Source organism: Dermochelys coriacea, chromosome 5 (genome assembly GCF_009764565.3).
Source record: "Dermochelys coriacea isolate rDerCor1 chromosome 5, rDerCor1.pri.v4, whole genome shotgun sequence".
NCBI lineage: Eukaryota > Metazoa > Chordata > Testudines > Dermochelyidae > Dermochelys > Dermochelys coriacea.
In genome coordinates, this window is record NC_050072.1 from 51,808,836 (window position 1) to 51,832,262 (window position 23,427).

Sequence of the window (23,427 nt, forward strand, 5' to 3'; positions counted from 1 at the left end):
CAGAAGTTGGTCCAATAAAACGTATCACCTCACTCACTTTGTATCTCTCATATCCTGAGACCAACAAGGCTCCAACAATACTTAATATAGTATTACTAATATATATTAATGTATTTGATAGCATTAAAATGGTAAACCAATGTTCTTCCCCTTATCCCATCTCCAAAAATATTTAATGAGCTATAATCTGCAATTTTTTTTTCCCCCTCAAGAGGAAGTGGTCCTGCAGGTGAAACCCTTCTCAAAATACTACAGCAATATCCAATAATGCAGGTATTAATGAATTATCACTCTTAAAAGTCTGCTTCAGACAAAGACATTCCATAGAGAAGTCTAAAAATAATCTGAGACTAGTACATTTCTCAATGTTGATCAGTCAGTGGGAGTGGAAGGGTGCCTTTCCCATAATCTACTTAAGTTAAATGGGTTTTATTTCTAAAATTACATTTCTTGGGAAACATGGGAATATGCGCTTTCACTTTCACTTTCAGAGTCACTATTTTAAATTCAGTTAAAGTAGGTAGAGGGTCAAAGTCATCATCATCTGATCTGCTCAGTGATCAACAGTTTGATAGGTGAAGTGATTTAATAATCAAAAATCCCCCAAAAACAAAAGAACACTAACACATCACATTTAAAACTGCTGGTCTCTCAAAGATCAAGGACTGAGAGGTTATGGAAACTTTACTATCAGCCTACCCCTAGAAATAGGTTCTTTAGTTGAGGCCCAATGATATCAAAGTATGGGATAGGCTGCAGTGTTACTGTCTGAGCTCTACGTGTTCTGTGGATAAGTAGGATTTTGGTCTCTGTGACTATCATCCATTTGTCTCCCTTAGGTAAGGATTTTTAGAAAACAGACAATGGAAATTCATAACTGCATGTATAGTACAAATCATAAACCTGCTATAAATTAATTTATGCCTATTTTATACTAAATAAAAATAGTTCAAGTATTCACAGAACAATAGTATAAAATTCCATGACATTATATATATATATATATAAAAATGTTTTTAACTTCCAAGTAATAGGAATACTTTGAAATCACTTTCTCAATAGATCATAATTTTATAAATGTATAACTGTTTCAAAAGAAGATAAGAATAGTTTTTGCTTTATATCATCTTTCCCGCTCATCTAATATTACACCTAATATAGTGCTGTGTCAAAATGTCAGGGGTGATCTCATAGTATGTGAGGAGTAAATGGACAGAATAATTTTTAGTCTTCTTTTTGGCTTTCGTAAGTTAATTTGTACTCATTTAACATTTAGTAACATAGGCCTCAACCAGGTCAGGTCCCCATGGTAGTAGGCACAGCACAAGGTTGCATTTGATGCAGTGGAAGAGAGGAAGCCAATGGAGAGAGAGGATATAGTCAGAGTGACAAGCCAGCAAGATGATCTTAACAGCAGTATTTGGAATGAATTTGAGTGGTGGCAGGTTCTAGACATCAAGGCCAGAGAGGAGGAGGTTGCAGTAGCCAAGGCATGAGATGATGAGAGCTGGAGAGAGAGTTTTGGCAATGTGAAGAGGTATTTCCTTTCTGATCTTAGAGATGTTGTGCAGGAAAGATTATGCACTGTAGAATATCTTATTTTCAATATATAAACATGAATGGGGCTTTTCTAACACAAATAAGATTTAAGTTTACCCTCTAAAGTGTCTCTTCAAGGGAAGCCTTCCAACATCCTGGATAAAGGCAATCTGAGCTGAGAATAAAGATAGAATCACTGTCACCTTGGACTGGTCATAATGCACATAAAATAAAGCACATAAGAAAAATAAAATGTAATTCACTAATCTTGTAAATGTCTGCAAGATTTTTTGGTACAGTAGTTAGTTATACTATTATGAATTTTTACAATGTATTATGCTATACAACTATCAAATTAGGGACTAGCAGTGAATATATTGGCTAGGATTTTTGATCCTATGCATGCATCTGTAAATATGTTGTAGTAACCAATTCAGATAGCCTTCAGGATGAATTCATCTTGAAACTGGAAAGGCCTTATCTCAGGTTTATGTATGCTTAAAGGCATCTAGTTCAATATCTAATAAGTGGATCCTGTTGTCCAAACAATGAACTTTGTGACATGTCACAAATAATTTTATTCTAAATAAAATGACTGAGATTGCCATCAACTTCCTGAACTGAGTGGCCTCATATTTCCCATACTCTCCATACAAATGAAAGAAAAAAACATTTCCTAAACCAGCCAGAAAATGAAAAAAATGAAATTGTTGAAGATACAACTTATTTTGTCTACACCTCAAATAAAGCGGGCAGCTAAACTTCTACTATAAACAGCAATATCATGACCCTCTCTGATTTCCTATTATGTTAGAATCAGATTTCTGCACTTCGATAAGATACTCTGCCTTCAGCTTTTGTCTTATCCACTAGTAAATGGAAGTGTCGTCAAAGAATGTAGAGGTGCAATGAAAGCAATCAAAATCTCTCATCAGGAAAAACTAACAGTGTTTTCCATATGACAGGGGTTGGCAACCTTTCAGAAGTGGCGTGCCAAGTCTTCATTAATTTAAAGTTTCATGCGCCAGTAATAAATTTTACATTTACTGGGCTGCCCCAACGAAACCCCAGACCAGCAGCCAGGACCCCAGCTGTCAGGAGCCAGCAGACAGACCCCCCAGACTGGCAGCGGGCTGAGCCACTCATCCCGCTGTCCGTCTGGGGTCCCGGCCGCCAACCCGGGGTCCCAGCCACCGGCCCCGCTCAGGCTGCTGCCGGCCTGGGGTTCCATCCATCCAGGCCGGCAGTGGGATGAGCAGGGCCGAAGGCTGGGACCCCAGCTGGCAGTAGAGTGCCACTAAAAATCAGCTCGCATGCCGCCTTTGGCACGTGTGCCGCAAGTTGCCGACCCCTGCCATATGAAATGAACTGGATTAAGGATTAGGTTACAGTACAAAACCTCAATAACAATACATAATCTGGAGATTCCATACAAAAGTAAGGAACTCCTGTTCAAATAAGTCTCCTTGTTCATGGATCTGTGCATTACCTCAACACAAGAAAGAAACCCAAATATCCTAACATTTAAGAACATTTGGGATATATCTATAACCCCCTACTCACATAGGGAAGTATATTGGACTCAAACTTCTAATATAAAGTTTTGTTGCTATATGGTGATCCCTGTGGCAGTTCTGCATCTACATTACTATTTTTACACACGATACAACTTTTTAAATTAAAGGGAATGACTGAGGTACATTAGTCGTCTACAAATATCTGAAGTAAAAGGGACAGCAGGATTTAACTTAGTTAAATGTATTTACTGGCCTCTCTTACAGAGAATTCAGTATCTCCTGTTAATCGGTCCATGTTTAATTGACGTAGCTCAGAAAATGTAGAACACTGACAAGTACTATGAAGAACCAAAATAGTTTAGTATTTATCACTTTTTATATTATATATAGATATATGTAACACCGAGGACCCCCAGTCATGGACCAGAATCCCACTGTGCCAGGCTTTGCATGAACAGTACAAAGAGATGGTCCGTCTCCCAAATGGCTTACAGTCCAAGTAATTACTATATATTTGAGTGGGACCTATATTGTGAAACAGATTGGGACATATAGAACCCTATCCTGCAAAATGTTACTCCCTAATGCTTGAAATCAGAAAGAATACAAACAAGGAGAAAGATCAGAATCAAAATTAGAGACTTTTCAGCACAGGGTCATTGTCTTGTGTATATGTAAAGCACCATGTGTATTTACGGTGCACTGAAAACAAACTAACTGTCTCGTACATGTAAATTACCGTTTGTTTTAATTCTTTTGGTGTAAAATAATATTTTTAAAATAGCTTTTAAGTAACGTTAAGCCAATAAAGCATTGTGGGCTTGAAATGATGTTGCTAAAAATAGATCTGGAAGTCTTACACATATGTATTTATTCCACAACATGCTGTTTTCTTATCTAGGAAAGACTGCAGATTGTGTTCTGATTTTGGCTCACAAGAACCTTCCATATGTATTATAGATAGAAGTTTAAACTTTTTTTTTAATTAAAAAAAAGTTATGTTTACACTACCTTGGTTTCTCATTGGATTTGTCAGCATGGCAAGAAAAGGCAACAGCTGGGTTTGAAGACATAAAGGTGATAAACAGAAACTTGAAAATAGAGATTTTGCAGCAAGGCAGTTTTCTTGATACTGTGAGAGTTGGGGGAAAAAAAAAAAAAAACAACCACAAGTAAGAAAACATACTACTATCTGAAAGCTTAATTAAGCTCCAAAGAAACCAAAGAATCCATGTTTTGGCTCTTTGTTATTTTGTCAGTATAATTATGTAGGTTACCACGATATGTTAAAAGCAGTAATGAATATTCACCCAAACATTCCACATCATACAAAACAGCATAATAAGCCTTGCCCTAGCCTACTGGATTCTTCTTCAAACAGCCATTAAGGGGTGAGGGTTCAGACAAAAGATAAGCAACCAGGTTTAATTAAAAAAAAACCAAAACAACATTATTAAGTTTATTTCCTTCAAATCTGTCGTGTTTCTCCTGCAAGTTTCCTGAGGATTCTTATAACTGAATTACAGGATGCCTCGTTCACACTTTTCAGACAGAATAAGGCACCTTTTAAATGAAGTACAAATTTTTTTTTCCAGAGCCTTGTAATCTTATAGTTGAGCTGTTTGTCACAAACACATAAGGTAAGGCAATAGTAAGGGAATCAAAAATTGTCCACCTTACAAATCAGACTAAGACAGCTTAAGGGGCATGAGTTTGATTTCATTTATAACGCTTCATTATATTTCTTTTGCACTAATTTTGTACTGTATGAATTTGAATTTCAAGGACCTCAGAAATATATTCATTTTGGGTGGAAAACAGGCCATTTTCTGGGACCTCTAGTTATTTTCTAATTACTAGAAAATAAGTCCATATCTGAAAACTGATTTAAAAAAAAGTATTCGCATATACTTCTATATTTGTTTAGTACACTGTTTCTAACATGAATAGTCTCAAACACTACAAATCATAGCAGTTACATTTCCAAATTTAAACAGAAAGTACCTTAAATGGGAAGTATTTACCTTTTTATTGATTAGGAACCATTGGGGTTTATGAAGAGGCCGAAAACCCATTCCTCCTTGGCAATGGGCAAAAGCTCTAGCAGTATTTGAATGCATCACACCTCTTGTGGCCACAGATGCACTGTATTCTCTGAGTGTAGGTCGTGACTAAAACAAAACATGACATTATGCAAATTGTGAAGTTTGCTGAGTCATAGTGGAAGACTATAAAGGTGAGCAAATATTGCTATTAATTTGCAGCTACTCATCCATGTTTGGAACACTCATTAAAGGATGAAAGCATAAACAGGCTTAGTTATTTCAAGTGAAAGGCATATTCTCTGAACCAATTTTTAAAATGTATTCACCATAAACTGAAAAGGACAGCATGTCAGGCAAATATTTTGTATACACTATTGTATGTTGTAGGAAATATTAAACCTATGTTATTTTATTTTACTATAAATCAGTAAGAATGCACAGATACGTGGCTGCAGGATATGAAAATTAAGAGTGAAAATGAATCAAACTTACATTCCAGTTACTACAGAGGAAGTCAGCAATACTCAAGTATTCACTAGCTCTCACAAGATCGTCTATATCAGTGAAAAAATCTACATAGTTTTGGTGAAGATATAAATTAAATAGGTCCCCAGGCATGTGACACTTTTCTACAATATCCTATTTAATTAAAAAAATAAAAATACACAAATTAGTCTATGTTCTGCAAAAAGAGAAGTGTCATGTAATGTTATTAATACATCTATTTTATTTATAAATTATATACATAGTAAATGACAAAAGTGCAGAGTCCATCAAATTGCATAAATACCAGTAAGTCTTATTAATTGGTATCAAATGATTATAAAGTCCTTTACCTCAGGTTGAACAAGTAAGGTGTCTCTGTCATATTCAGATAGGTGAGAAGGTAACCGAGGAAATTCTGAATCAGATAGTGGTTCTCCTATAAGCAATTTAAATAGTCCCACAGTCTTTAATATTAAACATAAAATTGTTTTTATATTTGTACTGAACATTAATCAAAAAATGAGGAATAAAATCAAGCCTCATACTTCATATTTAAACTTATGGTGGGAAAGAAGGGGTGGGGGTAATGCTAGAGATGTATAATGATAATAAGATGCAATTATCAGCTTATTAGAATACTGAGAATGAAGTCTTATTTTCCTATTGGTTACTGTGTTGGTTCTTAATTGCTAGGAAAAGCCTAGAGCAGGGATGGACAAACTTTTTGCCCCACGGGCCACATCTGGGTGGGGAAATTGCATGCGGGGCCATGAATGTAGGGCTGGGCAGCGGTGCGGTGTGCAGGAAGGGGCTCAGGGCAAGGGGTTGGGACAGAGGAGAGGTGTGGGGAGCACAAGGGGGCTCAGGGAAGGGAGCTGGGGTGGAGGAGGGGGTGCAGACAGGGGGTTGGGGTGCAGGAGGGATGTGGGGTGCAGGAGGGAGCTCAGGGCAGGGGGGTGGGGTGCGGGCTCCGGCTTGGTGCTGCTTACCTGGACCAGCTCCGGGGTGGCAGCAGCGCACACCGGGGCCGGGGTAGGCTCCCTGCCTGCCTGCACTGGCCCCGTGCTGCTTCTGGAAGCGGCCAGCACCACGTCTCTGTGGCCCCTGGTCAAAGTGGGGGCAGAGGGCTCCGTGTGCTGCCCTCGCCTGTGGCTACCTCCCCCGAAGCTCCCATTGGCTGCGGTTCCCCATTCCTGGTCAATGGGAGCTGCAAGGGGCGGTTCTATTCGATAACGATCCAAAGCAGATCCACAGCAGAGCAGACTGATGCATGTTCATTTTCATTATCTGAGTCAGATGCCACTAGCAGAAGGTTGATTTTGACAAAATGCAAAGATAAAGTGAAATTTCTAAAGATAGCTACAGCACTCAACCCAAGGTTTAAGAATCTGACATGCCGTCCAAAATCTGAAAGGGAGGAGATGTGGAGCATGCTTTTGGACGTCTTAGAAAAAGAATACACTGATGCGCAAAACTACAGAACCCAAACTATCAAAAAAGAAAATCAATCTTCTGCTGGTGGCATCTGACTCAGATGCCAAAAATGAACATACATCAGTCTGCTCTGCTTTGGACAGTTATCAAGCAGAACCCATCAACAGCATGGACATATTTCCTCTGGAATGGTGGTTGAAGCATGAAAGGACATATGAATTGTTAGCGCATCTGGCAAGTAAATATCTTGCAACTTGTTTGTCTGAGCAACTAACTGAACAAGAAGTAGGACCAAGTAGACTTGTAGGCTCTGAAGTTTGATGTTTTATTTTTGAGTGCAGTTTTTTTTGTACATAATTCTACATTATAAATTCAACTTTAATGCTAAAGAGATTGCGCTACAGGACTTGTATTAAGTGAATTGAAATACACAATCTCTTGTTTTTAGAGTGCAAATATTTGCAACAAAAATAAAGTGAGCACTGTATAGTTTGTACTCTGTGTTGTAAGTGAAATCAATATATGTGAAAAATGTAAAACACATCCACAAATATTTAAATAAATGGTATTCTATTACTGTATTTTTAACACCACAATTAATTATGCGATTATTTTTTAAAAGCTTGACAGCCCTCATTATAGGTTAATTGTGATGTCATCAACCACATGCAGAAAATATTTTCTTACCTCTCACCATTTTCTAATAATCCCTTTGGACAAGGACTTGATTTTCTATGTCTGTACAGCACCTGGCAGAACCAGGTTCTGACCAACTAGGTCTCTAGGAGGTACTCCAGTATAAAAGTGTTAAATAAATAACTAAATTATAGCTTTTTTAAAATGGTACATCAAACCGATCTGTCATGTCAGTAGACAAACTATTCCAAGAGATGAGCAAGTGGCAAAGCTGCTCCCATGAAAGTTAAAGAGAAGCCACCATAAGAGTAAAGGAAAGCTACTCTGGCAGCAGGGAACTGTAGTGGGTAGCAAAGAAGGAAAGATCAGGGAGTGTTTAAGTGTACAGATCAGAAAGAAAGTAAGTTTGAGTGAGTCTGCAGGTATGGAAAGCAAAAGCCTCAATAGTAGTAAGGCAGAAAAAGTAACGAGGAGGTTGGGAAAAGAGTAACAGCCCAGAGAAGAACCAGCAAATGTAATCCTTAAAAAGGGAATGGAAAGGTAGCAGGCAAGAGCCAAGGGGTGGGGAGGTGGGAAGGGAAAGGTAGCAGCAATAGCAATAGTTAGGGAAATAGCAGTGGATTGAAGGTAGCAGGATCCTTCAGTAGGAGCAAGAAGAGAGGCAGCATTAAGAGGACATGGAGATGCTACAAGGAGCACACCTCCATATCTCATATCACACAAAAAAGTACTTTTTATATTACAAGGCAACTATCACAGAGTTCTGAAGGCTACACAGCAATTATCCCTCATGGCTTATGATGACATCTGAATCACTGGATGGAATTATATCCATATAATTTTAGTATATTCACACAGTTAAGCTTTTCTGAAGTGTGCATTATTTACACGTTGGATGTGAACAGCCGACAGTCCAAGCTATGAGAAATAAATTGCTGTTGGCAACTGCTAACCTCTTTACACTATCACTAATGATTAAACCAACAGTTGAGTTACAGGTAATTCTAAGAAATAGTTTTGCAAACCCAGTGACCATCTACCGATCATTAATTGTTTCTCATTTAGACAATGAATAATAGGTAAATAAAGTCTTCTTACTTTTGCAGTAAAGTATTTTCCCCAAAGCATGGAAAAGAAAGATGGAGGCATCTTTGCCACCAATAGCTTGTATCTCCTGGTTTTCTAAGGTCTTAGCTTTCTTTTTCTTCTTGGTTCTGGATGCTTCTGTATTACTTTTTAACATAGAGTTCCCTTTTTTCCTTGACCACAAGTTGTTCTCTGATGAGTACTCTAATGATCAAAGCAACAAAACAACTAGAATAAGCAGGTATTAACATCAGTGAACTAAAAAGGGAGAGCTCCTGAACAGTCACTTTTTAGAACTATATTAGCCCTCTTATTAAGAGACTGATTTTCATCTTGAAACAAATAAATCTTCTATTTCACAGATTTTAATGTGTTATCTATTTATTAATAAGTAATGGACACAAGTACCAAGCTCATTTATTCTGATGGTACACATACACCTAAGTTATTGTCCTGTTCCACATTTGTACTTTAGGCTAATACTGAAGTGACAAAATGATTGTTTCAGTGTCAAGATGAAAGCTCCCTCAAAAACTAAACACTCAAACTTACTCACTCAAGTTTTGAAAAAATGTGCCCAAGTCACCTAGCTTGCTATTTTTGGTAATTATTTAATGGAAGCTTTCGTATATATGAACAAGTACAAAATCCCTCCCAGACACACTATTTGACATTTTTCAGACTAGCAGCCGTGTTAGTCTATATTCGCAAATAGTAAAGGAGTACTTGTGGCACCTTGGAGACTAACAAATTTATTTGAGCATAAGCTTTCGTGAGCTACAGCTTACTTCATCAGATGCGTTTGGTGGAAAATACAGTGTGGAGATTTATATATACACACAGAGCACATGAAACAATGGGTTTTATCATACACACTGTAAGGAGCGTGATCACTTAAGATGAGCCATCACCAGCAGCGGGGGGGGGGGGGGGGGGAGGAGGAAAACCTTTCATGGTGACAAGCAAGGTAGGCCATTTCTAGCAGTTGGAAATGCTGCTGGAAATGGCCTACCTTGCTTGTCACCATGAAAGGTTTTCCTCCCCCCCCCCCCCCCCGGCTGCTGGTGATGGCTCATCTTAAGTGATCACTCTCCTTACAGTGTGTATGATAAAACCCATTGTTTCATGTGCTCTGTGTGTGTATATAAATCTCCACACTGTATTTTCCACCAAACGCATCTGATGAAGTAAGCTGTAGCTCACGAAAGCTTATGCTCAAATAAATTTGTTAGTCTCCAAGGTGCCACAAGTACTCCTTTACTATTTGACATTATTTCCTTGTTAACATGTCACAGGAATCATATTTGCAATGGGTCAGTTATGTTCCATTCAGTTATCAATACATCATATATATGAATTTTCTGTGTAACATCCTAGTCCAACTGGGTGGGAAAGGGGGGGTAGGGGAGGGAGAGAGAAACTGCCTCTGTCCTTTCGGTGTGTCTTCCAATAGTCTACTGATTCTGCAGTGACCTGAACCATTAAAAAAAAGGCCCCTTATTCAAATTCTCAAATACTCAAGAGTTGCATAGATGATTCAGTTTGGTGACAGGTGAACATTCTATATCCAAACAATAAAGGAGAGACAGATTTCTATTCATTTATCTGCTGTCTCTTGTCTATTTTTTTCCAGATGTATCAATATATCCATTATTATTAGTTCACAAATTTTATTATTTCATTTTTATGGGTTGGATGTGTTTTCTGCTACAATGATTTGTTACAGAATTCTGGATGCCATGAAGAGTCTAATGTGGAGTTGTAGTTCCTGTAAAGTCACTGAAGGGCTGTTATCTGTTCAATCTAATTTTAAGCCAATATACCCGAGTGATTGAAAAATTCCCACTAAATACAAACAATTGCTCTTCTCTTCATATTCTCTACAACAGAGATTAGTGAAACTATATAATCACTAGTGTGGGATACATTTGACAAAGGACAAGTACTTTTCTTCTACTGAAGAACAAATATAAATTGTCATGCCTTGTGACAGATTTCTGCTATTTCTCCAAAGTTCTCTTTGTGACCCTCTCTCATTTTTTCATAAAGGTACATTTGTGTGCAGAGTTCATTGCATTTTAAGTTTTATATACATACACATTAGCTTGTAATTTTAAGATGATTTAAATAACTTGCAGTATATATTTCAACACCAACCATTGCAGCCCATTAGTGAATCTCAGAACTTTAGTGACATTTTTCTTGTACTCTCCAAATACTTAATATCACTAGTAGTACACTACTAATCTCAAACTGTTAGCTGGTCAAAATCAGAGTAATTTTTCAGTATAAAGTTCCTTATATATTCCTTATATATTCGGTGGGGGTTTTTCCCTGTAAAAATGTACACACTATACAAACCACCACAAACTGACATAAACTGAATGTATTAGAGGTAAACACATTAACTTTTAATATGAAAATCAATAATATCCAGATGGGGAAATAAGAAAATTTAAACTCCGAGTTATCAATCTAGAAACAAAATTACAAAACCAAATGTTTAACATATTATGCAAATCCTTCAGAAAGTAAAAACAACAAAAACAAATTAAATGTGCACTAAACCCTGAACTATCACATTTCTCTTTTTGTTTGTTTGTTATGGGAGGGAATTTCTAAAGAATTCAACATTGGTCTCCAACGCGGAGAACTTTAGAAAAAATCGCAACTTGTGGCATTTGCTGTAACTCTGACTGCCCCATCACTATCACTGAACACACATGAAGAAACATGCATTTTAAATTTGAGATGGTAGGAAATAATTGAATAGACTGGGACAAGTCTACTACTCCAGAGACAAAGTGGGTGAGGTAATATCTTTCATTGAACCAACTTCTGTTGGTGAGAGAGACAAGCTTTCAAGTTCACACAGATATTTTCTTCAGGTCTGGCCTATCATTATGTTTATTATGTTCAGATAAAACATCTCTTTACTACCAAGCCAGCACCTATATTTTTAAAATTCCACTGAGATATGGAAATATATATTTGCGTCTCCTTTAAGTACAAATTTTCATTTTAAATGAAGTGTGGGGTAGAAAGTAGTAAATTACTTCCTGGAAGTTCTCTCCTTTAAGTAAATTACATATTTAAAATAAAATTTGGAAACCCTTAGCTTAAGTCAGACCTAGTATTGCCCTCCCTCAGCCAGCAAAAGACTGGACACTGAAGGATGATTTGATCACCCTCTGAGCAGGGAGCAGGTAGGGTGGCCAACTTTCTAGTCTGTGAAAACCAAACACTCAATGTCCGAACCTCTCCTGCACCCTGCTCTGCCTCTTTTGTTGAGGCCAAGTCCCCTGCTCCGCCTCTTTCCTTCGAAGCCCTGCCCACTGCTCCTCTTTCCCCCCCTCATCGCTTGCTACTTTCTCCATCTCCCTCTCCTGGCCAGTTGAGCAGGGCTGTTGGGGTGTGGGGGTGAGTGGGAGCTGCGCTCTATGGGGTGGGAAAACATCTGTTCCTAGATTAAGTAATGACAGGTTTCAGAGTAGCAGCCGTGTTAGTCTGTATTCGCAAAAAGAAAAGCAGTACTTGTGGCACCTTAGAGACTAACAAATTTATTAGAGCATAAGCTTTCGTGAGCTACAGCTCATGCATCCGATGAAGTGAGCTGTAGCTCACGAAAGCTTATGCTCAAATAAATTTGTTAGTCTCTAAGGTGCCACAAGTACTCCTTTTCTTTTTAGATTAAGTAGTGTGTCATGGAAGCTTTGCTTGGTAAAATCACGAACAAAAGGAAAACCCATCAGGAGTCAGGAAGAAGAAAGAGCATAATAATTTAAAAATCTTAACCTCCTCCCCCTTTCCTCCAAAGCTGTGTATTAACTCAAAGTCTAGTTGGCTAATATTAAGAAAAATTCTTGCTCTTATGCTAATATTAAGGTAAGGCATCTAAGACACTCAACCACAGTATTAAAATAATTCCTCCCTCCTACCGCTGCTGGCAATGTGCATCTGGAGAGGGTTTTCTGCAAGGTTGGTATAACTGTGTTTAAAAAAATAAATAAATAAAAGTCTAACACAGAACTGGTTAGATAGCTAAAAAATATAGGATAGTAAGTTCTATATATTTACCTTTCAAAGACGAAAACTGAAGACTGTTTATTGCACTTCTAATATCACCTGAACAGCCTTTACATATCAACTCTAAAGAGGTTTATCAGGGACAGCAAATTTTTCTCCATTCTAAAAGATAAGCAAAATAATTGCAGTATCTGAAGTAAAAACAACTTTCAAATTTTTACTCCATACTGTGGCAAAATACCTTGTTCGCCTCAGTAGGCTCAGTCCTTTTTAGCCTTGGAGACTCGGGTTTGGGGCAAGGCGAATCCTTATAGGTGCACAGGGTCCTGCTACTCCTCTCCTCAGTCAGTCCCTTGTGCATGTTTTCCTTCCCTTCTGGGGAGCGAGTGCAGCCTCCCTACTGGGAAGGTCTGGTGTCTTGCTGCCAAAAGCTTACTGGCAGCTTCCCTACTCCTCTCACTCCCCACCTCCTACCACCCAGGGGAGGGTTTAAAAAGGTCCCAAGTAGTTGGAGTCAGCTGAATCTAACTGGTTCCCCAGCAACCCCTTTTCCAGCTGAACCTTATTGCCCTGTGGTTTTCTCTCCTCAGTGGATAGGGAGGGGCCTTTTAATCCCCTGGGACTTAATTACTACCCCCCTTTTGTAGCCGTTTGTCCTGGGTTTACCACAAAACCCCCTCCCCGGCTCAACACTATGGGTTGGGCTACTTGGGTTGGCAAACAGTGCACTCTCAACAGACCATCCGCATTGCCATGTTGGATTCCAGAGCTATGTTGTATTCTGAAGTGGAAGGGTTGAAGTGACAGGAACTATCTCGTCACTTGCTTATCATTTGCTTATCATTTGCTCCGTCTCAGCAGATAGTAGCAGAGGCTTTCTACGGTCCATTTTACCGCCAGGCATTCTTTTTCGACAACGGCGTATTTCCGTTCCCTAGGCAGGAGCTTCCTACTGAGGAAGAGGATGGGCTTTTCGTCCCCCCCAACCCTACATCAGAGGCGTCGGTTTGTAGAATAAACTCCTTCCCCCAGTCTGGGGCCACAAGTATGGGGTCAGTGCAGAGGGCCGTCCGTAGATCTGAAAAAGCGTCTTCAGCCACGTTCATCCATCTTACTATGTCTGGGCCCCGAGCTCTCATTAGGTCTGTTAACGGGCATGCCCTGGTGGCAAAGTGGGGAATGAACCATCTATAGTACCCAACTAGTCCGAGGAACGCCCTGACCTGTTTTTTTCAGAGTGGTTGGGGCCACTTCTGTATAGCTTCTAACCTGTTGAGTTGGGGCCTCCCCATGCCCCTCCCCACTATATACCCAAGGTTTCTGGCTTCAGCTAGCCCGAGCAAACACTTGGAGGGGTTTGCCGTCAGCCCCGCCTTCCTCAGGGTATCTAGTACTGCCTCCATCTTCTCCAAGTGTGTCTCCCAGTCAGGGCTATATATGATAACGTCGTCGAGATAGGCTGCTGTGTACTTGCCATGTGGTAGCAACAGTTTGTCCATGAGCCTTTGGAAAGTAGCGGGTGCCCCATGCAGCCCAAAGGGGAGGATGGTGTACTGATATAGTCCCTCTGGAGTTGCAAAGGCTGTCTTCTCTTTATCAGCCGTGGCCAGGGGGATCTGCCAATAGCCTTGGTCAGGTCAAGGGTAGACATAAACCATGCTTTTTCCCCAATCTGTCAATTAGCTCATCTATCCGGGGTATAGGGTACGCATCGAACTGGGACACCTCATTCAGCTTTCGGAAGTTGTTGCAGAACCTCACACTGCCATCCGGCTTAGGCACTAAAACCACTGGACTTGACCTAGCACAACTATATGCGCTTCTCTATCCGCCAATGGTTTCAGCAGGTTTATATAGTAGATCTGCTCCAGCTTCCAGCAACCCGGCTGTTGGACCTTATAGTCGACTTCTCCTATGGTTTCTATTATCTCATATGGCCCCTGCCACCTGGCCAGGAGCTTGCTCTCTGCCATGGGTCTGAGCACCATTACCCGGTCTTCCACCTGGAACTTCTGGGTTGTTGCTTGGCGATTGTAGTATTCCCGTTGGGCCCCTTGGGCCTTCTCCAGGTGTTCGCGCACAAGGGGGGTGACTTGGGCTATCCGGTCTTTCATTTGCAATACATGTTCAATGATGTTTCTCCCGGTGTTCAGCTGTTCTTCCCAGCCCTCTTTGGCCATGTCCAATATGCCCCTGGGGTGGCGACCATATAACAGCTCGAATGGGGAGAATCCAGTGGAAGCTTGGAACCTCCCGTACAGCAAACAGCAAGTAAGGCAGCAGGGCGTCCCAATCTTTCCCGTAGCGACTAACCACTTTCCGTAGCATGTTCTTCAATGTTGTACTGAAGCGTTCAACAAGGCCATCAGTCTGGGGATGATAGAGTGACATCCTGAGGGTCCGTATATGGAGCATTGTACATAGGTCCTTCATTAACTTAGACACAAAGGGGGTCCCTTGGTCTGTCAGGATCTCTTTAGGTATCCCTACTCTGGAAAAAATCCGGACTAATTCTTTGGCTATGGTCTTTGACATGGTGTTCCGTAGGGGTACGGCCTTGGGATATTAGTACTACAAGAATGTACTGATGACCCCGGGCTGACTTCTTCAGTGTCCCTACTAGATCCATAGCTATTTGCTTGAATGGGATTTCAATAATTGGTAGACGTACCAAAGGGGCCCTTAGGTGTGGTCGGGGCCCATGTAACTGACATTCTGGACAGGAGGTACAATATCGCTGGACAGCCGCATAAATGCCAGGTAAAAAAAACCTCTGCAGAATCTGATCAAGGGTCTTATCTACCCCTAGATGGCCCCCAAACAGTTGGCTGTGGGCCAGATCCATTATGCCCTTCTGATGCTTCTGTGGGACCACGAATTGTTCTATAACTTGCTCTTGGATCTGGACTACTCTGTATAGCAGATAACCCTTAATCACATAATATGGCCCTGGGCCCTTGACTCTCCCCTCCACGAGGACCCCATTTACCTCGACTACTTCTTTACGAGTATTGCTATATATTGGATCATTGGCCTGATCCTGACCAAAATTCCCGAGTGAGGTCCCCATTTGTCCAAACTCAGGGGGATCTACCTCTGTCTCCCCCCCTCGTGAAAAACCCCCGGGGAACAAGGTCCGGCTATTGGGTCGTTGATCTCCTGCCCTGCCCCGCTGTCCGTTGAGCCACCTCTTTCCCCTACAAGCATAGATTTCTGGTACTGGGTCAAGATCCTCGTTCCCCTCCTTTTATCCGCCCTCCATTCCCTCCTAGTCTTCCGGGGCTTTCCCGGTGGGGAGAACAAATCCTGGCCAAATTCGTGGAAGGCCGGGGTTATCTATCTGGGCCACCCCCTGTGTCCTGGGTTCATTATTTTCTTCCACCATTTCCCCAGGGAGTAGGCTATCAAATCCCAGGAAGTCTCGTCCGATAAGGACTGGGTAGGGGAGTTTTGAAAGTACTCCCACCGTCACCTTAGTGGGGTTTCCGAGAATTTCTATTTTTACGGGGATGGTCAGGTAGTAACTGACATCCCCATGCACACAGGATATTCCTGAGCATTTAGCTTGGGATAGTTGGTCCTGCCCGACCAGCTTTCCCGAGACCAGCGTGATTGCACTTCCCGAGTCTACTAACGCAGTGGTCTCTATACCATTCATCTTAACGGGTCTAGTGCATCTATGAGGGACCACTGCAACCCCTACTAGACTTATTAGATCACACGGTCCCCCTATATTTCCCAGTTCGCATTGCATGGGCTCTTCTAGATTTGGGCATGGGGCAGCCATATGCCCCAGTTTGCCACATGCATAACATCAGTACCCTGCTCAGGGCAGCCCCCGAATTTTCGGGCTATTGGGCTTTATCCTGAGCCTCTCTCCCTCAGTCCTCAAGTCTCTCTGGGACCTCTGGCTGCTCTTCGGCCTCCTTCCTCCCCTCCATAGTTCAGCCTGGTGCTAAGGCAAATCGGGGTCTCAGCGCAGAGACTTGTCTCTGATTCTGGCGCCTTCCTTCTCCGGTGGCCCGCAAAAGTTCTTGGGCTGCTACGTGTCTCTCTACGAGGGCAACTAGTTCATCATAAGAGGAGGGATCGTTTTGGCGGACCCACCCCCGTATGTCCAGCAGCAACCCCCTCATGTACCTGTCCAACATGAGGATTTTCACCATATTCTCTGACCCCTGGGTCTCGGGGTGGAGCCACTTCTGGGCAAGGTGGATTAAATCAAATAGCTGAGGACCTTGGCAGTTTGCTGTCCCAGTATTTCCACTCATGGAAGCGCTGTGCCTGTATGGCTGACATCACACCTAACCTTGCCAGGATTTCTGCCTTCAGCTGGGGGTAATCCATAGCTGTCTCTGTGGTCATGTCGAAATAGGCCTTCTTGGGCTCCCCACACAGAAATGGAGCCAGGATACCTGCCCACTGGTCTTGGGGCCAGGCCTCCCACAGCACCGTCCTCTCAAAGGCAAGGAGATATGCCTCTATATAGTCATCCGTAGTCAGCTTCTGTAAATTAGTGCTTGCCTGCAGCGGTCCGGATCCCCTGGGGCCCGTGTGTCAGTGTGGTTAGGACTTTTAACTGGTTCACTACTTCATTCAGGGTGCTCGATCTTGGGCCGCCTGGTTCATCAGTAATTGTTCGTCTCCTGTTGGACGCGTACCGACTTGCTGGGCAGCCATCTGGACCCCGGTAGCCTCTTGTTGGGCCGCAGTGGCCTGTACTAACGCCTTCACTACAGCCTTCATTTATTTATTTATTTTTGTGATTTACCCTGCCCTGAGATGGCTTGCCACAGAAACTTACTCACTCACCACATCCCACCTTTGACACCAAGTGTGGCAAAATACCTTGTTCGCCTCAGTAGGCTCAGTCCTTTTTAGCCTTGGAGACTCAGGTTTGGGGCAAGGCGAATCCTTATAGGTGGCACAGGGTCCTGCTACTCCTCTCCTCAGTCAGTCCCTTGTGCTTGTTTTCTTTCCCTTTTGGGGAGCGAGTGCAGCCTCCCTACTGGGAAGGTCTGGTGTCTTGCTGCCAACAGCCTATGACAGCTTCCCTACTCCTCTCACTCCCCCCCTCCTACCACCCAGGGAGGGTTTAAAAAAGTCCCAAGTATTGAGTCAGCTGAACCTAATTGGTTCCCTAGCAACCCCTTTTCCAGCTGAACCTTATTGCCCTGTGGTTCTCTCTCCTCAGTGGATAGGGAGGGGCCTCTTAATCCCCTGGGACTAATTACTACCCCTCTTTTGTAGCTGTTTATCCTGGGTTTACCACAATACCCATGGCCTACAATTACTGCCAGCATGGAGTCCATCTGCAATATCACCACTGTGAAAATAATTTGCTGCATATGTTTTAGCAGGTGCTTTTTGTAGCATACAGAAGAATTTTCAAAAGTCACCTCAGGAATTAGACCAGACCCTTCTCTCTGAATCCAAAGTCACTACTTTTGGCAAACAAGCCACTTTTGAAAGCTTGATTCCCGGATTACAAGAAAACAGGGATGAAACTACAACATGATCAAAAACTAATATTCTAGATTTAACAGCCTGAAATGTTTTGCTGTGATCCTAGCACCATGTGGAAGTCAAGCAGTTTTTGATGCCTTACCATACTTGCTTCTGCTGTAGCTATTCGATTAAGAACTTTCATCATCATTGTTGGAGCCACAGGGTTAAAACTATCAAATTCAATAAGAAAAAATGTTCATTAAACTATTAGTTCTATACTTAACCTTCTGGTCAATTTTATGCAGTGAATGATCTCTTACCTAATACTAGATATACACAGTTCTTCCTGAATTTCCTTTGGAAATAATAACTTTTGGTTGCTATCTCCACTGAGACTGTCTGAGATTATAAATACAAGGGGACATCTATTTGTCCGCACAAATCTCCTAAAACACAAAATAAGCATAACAAGGGTCACAAACTCTGGTTTACTGGCAGTTGTTTAGGATTTTAGCCCATAAGCAGATTACTTACAACTCACCTCAGAATTTCGTGTAAACTGTCACGGTCACGATAAAACTGGTTAGGCATATCCTATTGAAAACAAATGAAGTAGTTGTAATTCAAGTGTATCTGTTCTCTGCTGGTGGACTGAAAATTAAGCCCTCTATGAAAACAGACAGTTTTTCTCCAATCCACACTGGCTTCAAGGAAAATTCACATGTGGTTAGATAAGCTGCATAAATGTCTAGTTAAATAATTTTTCAATAAACTTAATATAGAAACAGAGCAGCAGAAGAAAAATGAGAAAAAGGGCACAGAACCACTATTATGGATTAAGAGGCCTGAAAATTTCCCTGTTTTCCAAGAAATGTTTTCTTGTTTTTTTTTTTTTTAAAATTAGGAATTCAAATCCCGTCTACTTTGTTTATCCTGGAGATTATGGAGAACTAGAGAACTAGGAGACTTATGAGCTCAGAAAGATCATACCAGAGAAACATGATTGACAAGGGGTGATTTTCATTCAGACTATTTAAATGGATTTAAATAGGAGTTAAACAAAAATGCTTGAACAAATAATTGGAAGAAAAGACTATTCTCCTGGCCCCTTCTAGTGAGGACAGTGAAAGATCCACACTCACATGTCTTAGCCCTCCAAGAACGTCCCACAACAAAACAAGGATGACTAGACTTTACATCCTTGATATTTCTAAGGAGAAAACCAAGCAGAATTAAAGCATTTAAAAAAACAAATCTTTCAGGCTCTCTTTATACATCACAAAGCAGCAAAAAGAGGGTACAACCACAAATAATTTTACTTTTCAGGCTACCTTTAAAGTTATATATGGAAACCGAGCGTGAGCGCTGCTCTTCAACATTGTCTTGAGCTATCCTTTGGTAGCACACTCACTCCCTTCTATGACCAGAGGTTAAAGCAATTTCTGCCATTCCAATCAACTCACATGGGTTTTATACAGCTTCAACGAAGACTGGAGAACTCTGGTCTGCGATACAAAACCCTTTAGAAACATAGTATCCATTTAATATCATGTTCACATAAATGATCATGAATCTCAGCTTTCAATAGCACCCTTTTGCCACCTTTGACTCACTCCTTAAACCCACGCCTCCTCATACCTCCACTTTTCCCTGCATGGGATCTCAATTTTTTCCAAGAGAAAAACTGACAAATATGAGCAACTTTCTCCATCCCTTCATCTTATCTTTCCTTCCCCTCCTATGACCAGAAGTTTGTTGTCTGCTTCCTCCTCTAACCCCTCAATTTGTCCATCCCATTTGCTGATCTCCCTTACACCATCCACTCTCATCCCCTCCTTACTTTTCTCCTTAAGCTCTCTCCCCTCTGGCTCTTTCCCTTCACAATACAAGTATGCTTCAGACTCTTCCACCTTAAAAATTCCATCATTGGCCACACTTGCTTCTCCAGCTACTGCCCCTTTCATCTCTAAATTAATCAAATGCACCAACTACAATCACTGCCTGGAGCTCCTCTCCTCCAATTCCATCTTAGACTCTAACCAATCCAGCTTCCATCCTTTGCACTGCAATCTGTATCCTTCTAGACCTGTCAACCACTTTACAATCAGCTATGCTCTTCTTGAAATCTTGCCCTCTCTTGGCTTCCTTTCCTGATTCTTCTCCTATCTCTCTAATAGCTCCTTCAGAGTAGTCTCCTCATCCCGCTCTAGATTTCTGTGGGGGTTCCATACACATCTGTCCTTGGTCCCAGTCTCTTCCCTCTACACCTTTTATCTTGATAATCTCATTGCAAACACAAATTCAACTCAACTCTTTCTCTATGATGACCAGTTTTACCTCTCTACCCTAAATAAAATATCAGCCTGTCTCTCTAACATCTCCTCACAGATGTTTACCTATCAGCTTCAAGATCAACATAGCTAAAAGAGAACTCTTTAATCTTCCCCTCCCCAAAGGCCTCCCTGCTACCTTCTTTCTCAATTACTGCGGATAACACCACCATTTTGCCTGTCACTCCGGCCCATAATCTCATCATAACCTATCATATCCAGTGGTGTGCTGGAGCCGGTTCGCACCGGTTCGCATGAACCTGTTGCTAAATTTTGAAGCAGTTTTTAGAACCGGTTGTTAACCTGCTTCCCCGCAGGGGGCGCTGAGGCTTTGATGGGCTCCGGCAGAGAACTGATTTAATTCCTCCTCCGGCCGCTGGGGGCGCTGCGCTGTGGGAGCTATGTGGGCTGCCGCCTGTCCCTGGGCACGAGCTCTGTTACTGCTGCTGCTGCTCCCCTGGCCCTGGGGCTCCCGACGCTGCCTGGTGGGTCCCCAGCTGCTCTGCTGGGCCTGGGCTGCGTCCTGCTACTCTCCCCGTGAGTACCCACCACCCTGCCAGCAGCCAGCCCCTGCCGCACCCCCTGCCCTGCCCACAGCCAGCCTGTCTCCAGCCACCCCCGCACCTCCTGCCATCAGCAGCCCCTGCTGCACCCCCTGCCTCCAGTCACCCCCGCACTCCCTGCCTGTGGGCAGCCCCTGCCGCACACACCCCCGGCCCTGCCCGCAGCCAGCCCCTGTCTCCAGCCACCTCCACACCCTGTGCCCTGCCTGCAGCCAACCCCTGCTGCATCCCCTGCCCTGCCCGCAGCCAGCCCTGGTGCACCCCCTGCCCTGCCCGCACCAGCCTCTGCCGCACCCTCTGCCCTGCCCGCACCAGCCTCTGCCGCACCTCCTGCCCTGCCCGCACCAGCCTCTGCCGCACCCCCTGCCCTGCCCGCACCAGCCTCTGCCGCACCCCCTGCCCTGCCCGCACCAGCCTCTGCCGCACCCCCTGCCCTGCCCGCACCAGCCTCTGCCGCACCCCCTGCCCTGCCCGTCTCCAGCCACCCCCGCACTGCCTGCCCTGCCCGCAGCCAGCCCCTGCCGCACACACACCCTGCCCTGTCTCCAGCCAGCCCTGCACCCCCTGCCTGCAGCCAGCCCCGCCCACACCCCCGGCCCTGCCCTGCCTGCAAACAGCCCCGCCCCCCTGGCCCTGCCCTGCCTGCAGCCAGCCCCGCCCGCACCCCCTGCCTCCAGCTAGCCCTGCCCCACGCCCCTGTCTGCAGTGGCCCCACGTCCCCTGGTGCCCTGCAGTTCCCAGGGCAATAACCCTGAACACCTGCTTCAATGAGGGGGACAGGGAGCAGCTGGGACCCACACATGTGCACACCCTAGGGCGACTAGACAGCAAGTGTGAAAAATCAGGACAGGGGGTGGGGAGTAATAGGAGCTTATATAAGAAAAAGACCCCAAAATCGGGACCGTCCCTATAAAATCGGGACATCTGGTCACCCTAGCACACCCCCAGGGAGTGGTGGGGACCCACACATGTGAAACGGAGCTCATCTCTAGTTCAGGCCAATCTTTTTAAAAAAGAACTTTAGGCAGGGTTAACAGACATCCGTATTTTCCCGGACAGGTCAGGCTTTTTGGTTCTTAAATTGCCATCCAGGAGGAATTTTTAAAATTTTAAAATTTTAAAAATTCCTCCCAGGGAAAATACGGACATATGGTAACCCTGTTGGTACAAAAAATACATACTGGGGCACATCCCTTAAATCAGAACTTTTTATAGGGAACCGGTTAAGATTTTGGCAGCTCATCACTGATCATATCCACCCATATAGCTAAAACTGTCATCCAGACGCTCATCTCCTAACTTGATTACTGCAATATATTTTATATTGACCTTCACAAATACAATTTTGCCCCACTCATATCCATTCAGAATGCTGCTGCAAAGATCATTTTTCTATCTTGCTGCTTTGACTATGTCTCCTCTCTCTTTGTATCCCTCCACTAGCTCCTCTTTCTCTATTCTATCAAACATAAGCTACTTGTCTTCATTTTCAAGGCTCTGATAGCCTATCCCTATCCTACATATCATCTCATATTCACTGTCAACATGCTGACTCCTGCCTTCAATTGGCCAATGATGTCAGCCTCCATCACCCCTTGTTAAATTTTCAAACAAGCAGCTTTGTGCTTCCTCCTGTGCTGCCCTTCATGCTTGGGAGAAGCTCCCATAAACATCCACAAAGCTCCCTCATTATCCTCCTTCATCCTCTCTGCTGTGATGTCTACAAAACATGGACAATGGTTAGGATACTAATGTGCTGGGACCACAACCTTTCACCCTGACCAACGCTGTTTCAGTGTTTCTTTGTATTGTCTGTATTGAATCATCTTTTATCTCCTGTCCAATACTTAGAATGTCAACTCTCTGGGGTAAGGGAGTGTCTTTTTTTGTCCTTTGTTTGTACTCCAGCACCTAGCAGATCCTGGTTCATCATGAGGGCCTCTAGGTGCTGTGGTAATCCAAGTAAATAATTTCAAGAGTTTTTACTTACTTCAATGAGAATAAGTTTATCAGCCGCCTCTGTGGATTCCCCTAGCATCTGAAGTTTGTTATACTTATTTGCTCTTAACAGAAAGTCTTGAAAGAGAGTAGTCTGGGCCTGACTGGGAAGCATCTGAAAACTTGATTCTGGAAGAGGAAAATTAATTAAAAAATGTACCATATTATATCAAATATTATAAATTCATACAAGAGCCATCATATCCTCTTGATATTTTCTGTTAATGACTATTTAACAGTCTACCATCAAATATATGCCAAATCTCTCTTTAAAGAATAAAGTCGACTCCAGTGCAACAGGTCTGCCAAAGGTCCTCTG

At 42.7% G+C, this 23,427-nt stretch overlaps 1 protein-coding gene across 1 annotated transcript in view; it reads right to left on the bottom strand.

Annotated features, from left to right (window-relative positions):
• The window catches only part of RAD17 (RAD17 checkpoint clamp loader component), a 35,886-nt gene that overhangs the window by 2,669 nt on the left and 9,790 nt on the right, over positions 1 to 23,427 (bottom strand). Inside the window, 12 exon segments of the mRNA XM_038401313.2 lie at positions 1,657 to 1,714; positions 4,068 to 4,188; positions 5,081 to 5,227; positions 5,594 to 5,740; positions 5,938 to 6,023; positions 8,756 to 8,947; positions 12,821 to 12,901; positions 12,904 to 12,931; positions 18,378 to 18,447; positions 18,538 to 18,663; positions 18,759 to 18,811; positions 23,101 to 23,237. Coding sequence (XP_038257241.1) covers positions 1,657 to 1,714; positions 4,068 to 4,188; positions 5,081 to 5,227; positions 5,594 to 5,740; positions 5,938 to 6,023; positions 8,756 to 8,947; positions 12,821 to 12,901; positions 12,904 to 12,931; positions 18,378 to 18,447; positions 18,538 to 18,663; positions 18,759 to 18,811; positions 23,101 to 23,237 — 1,246 coding nt within the window.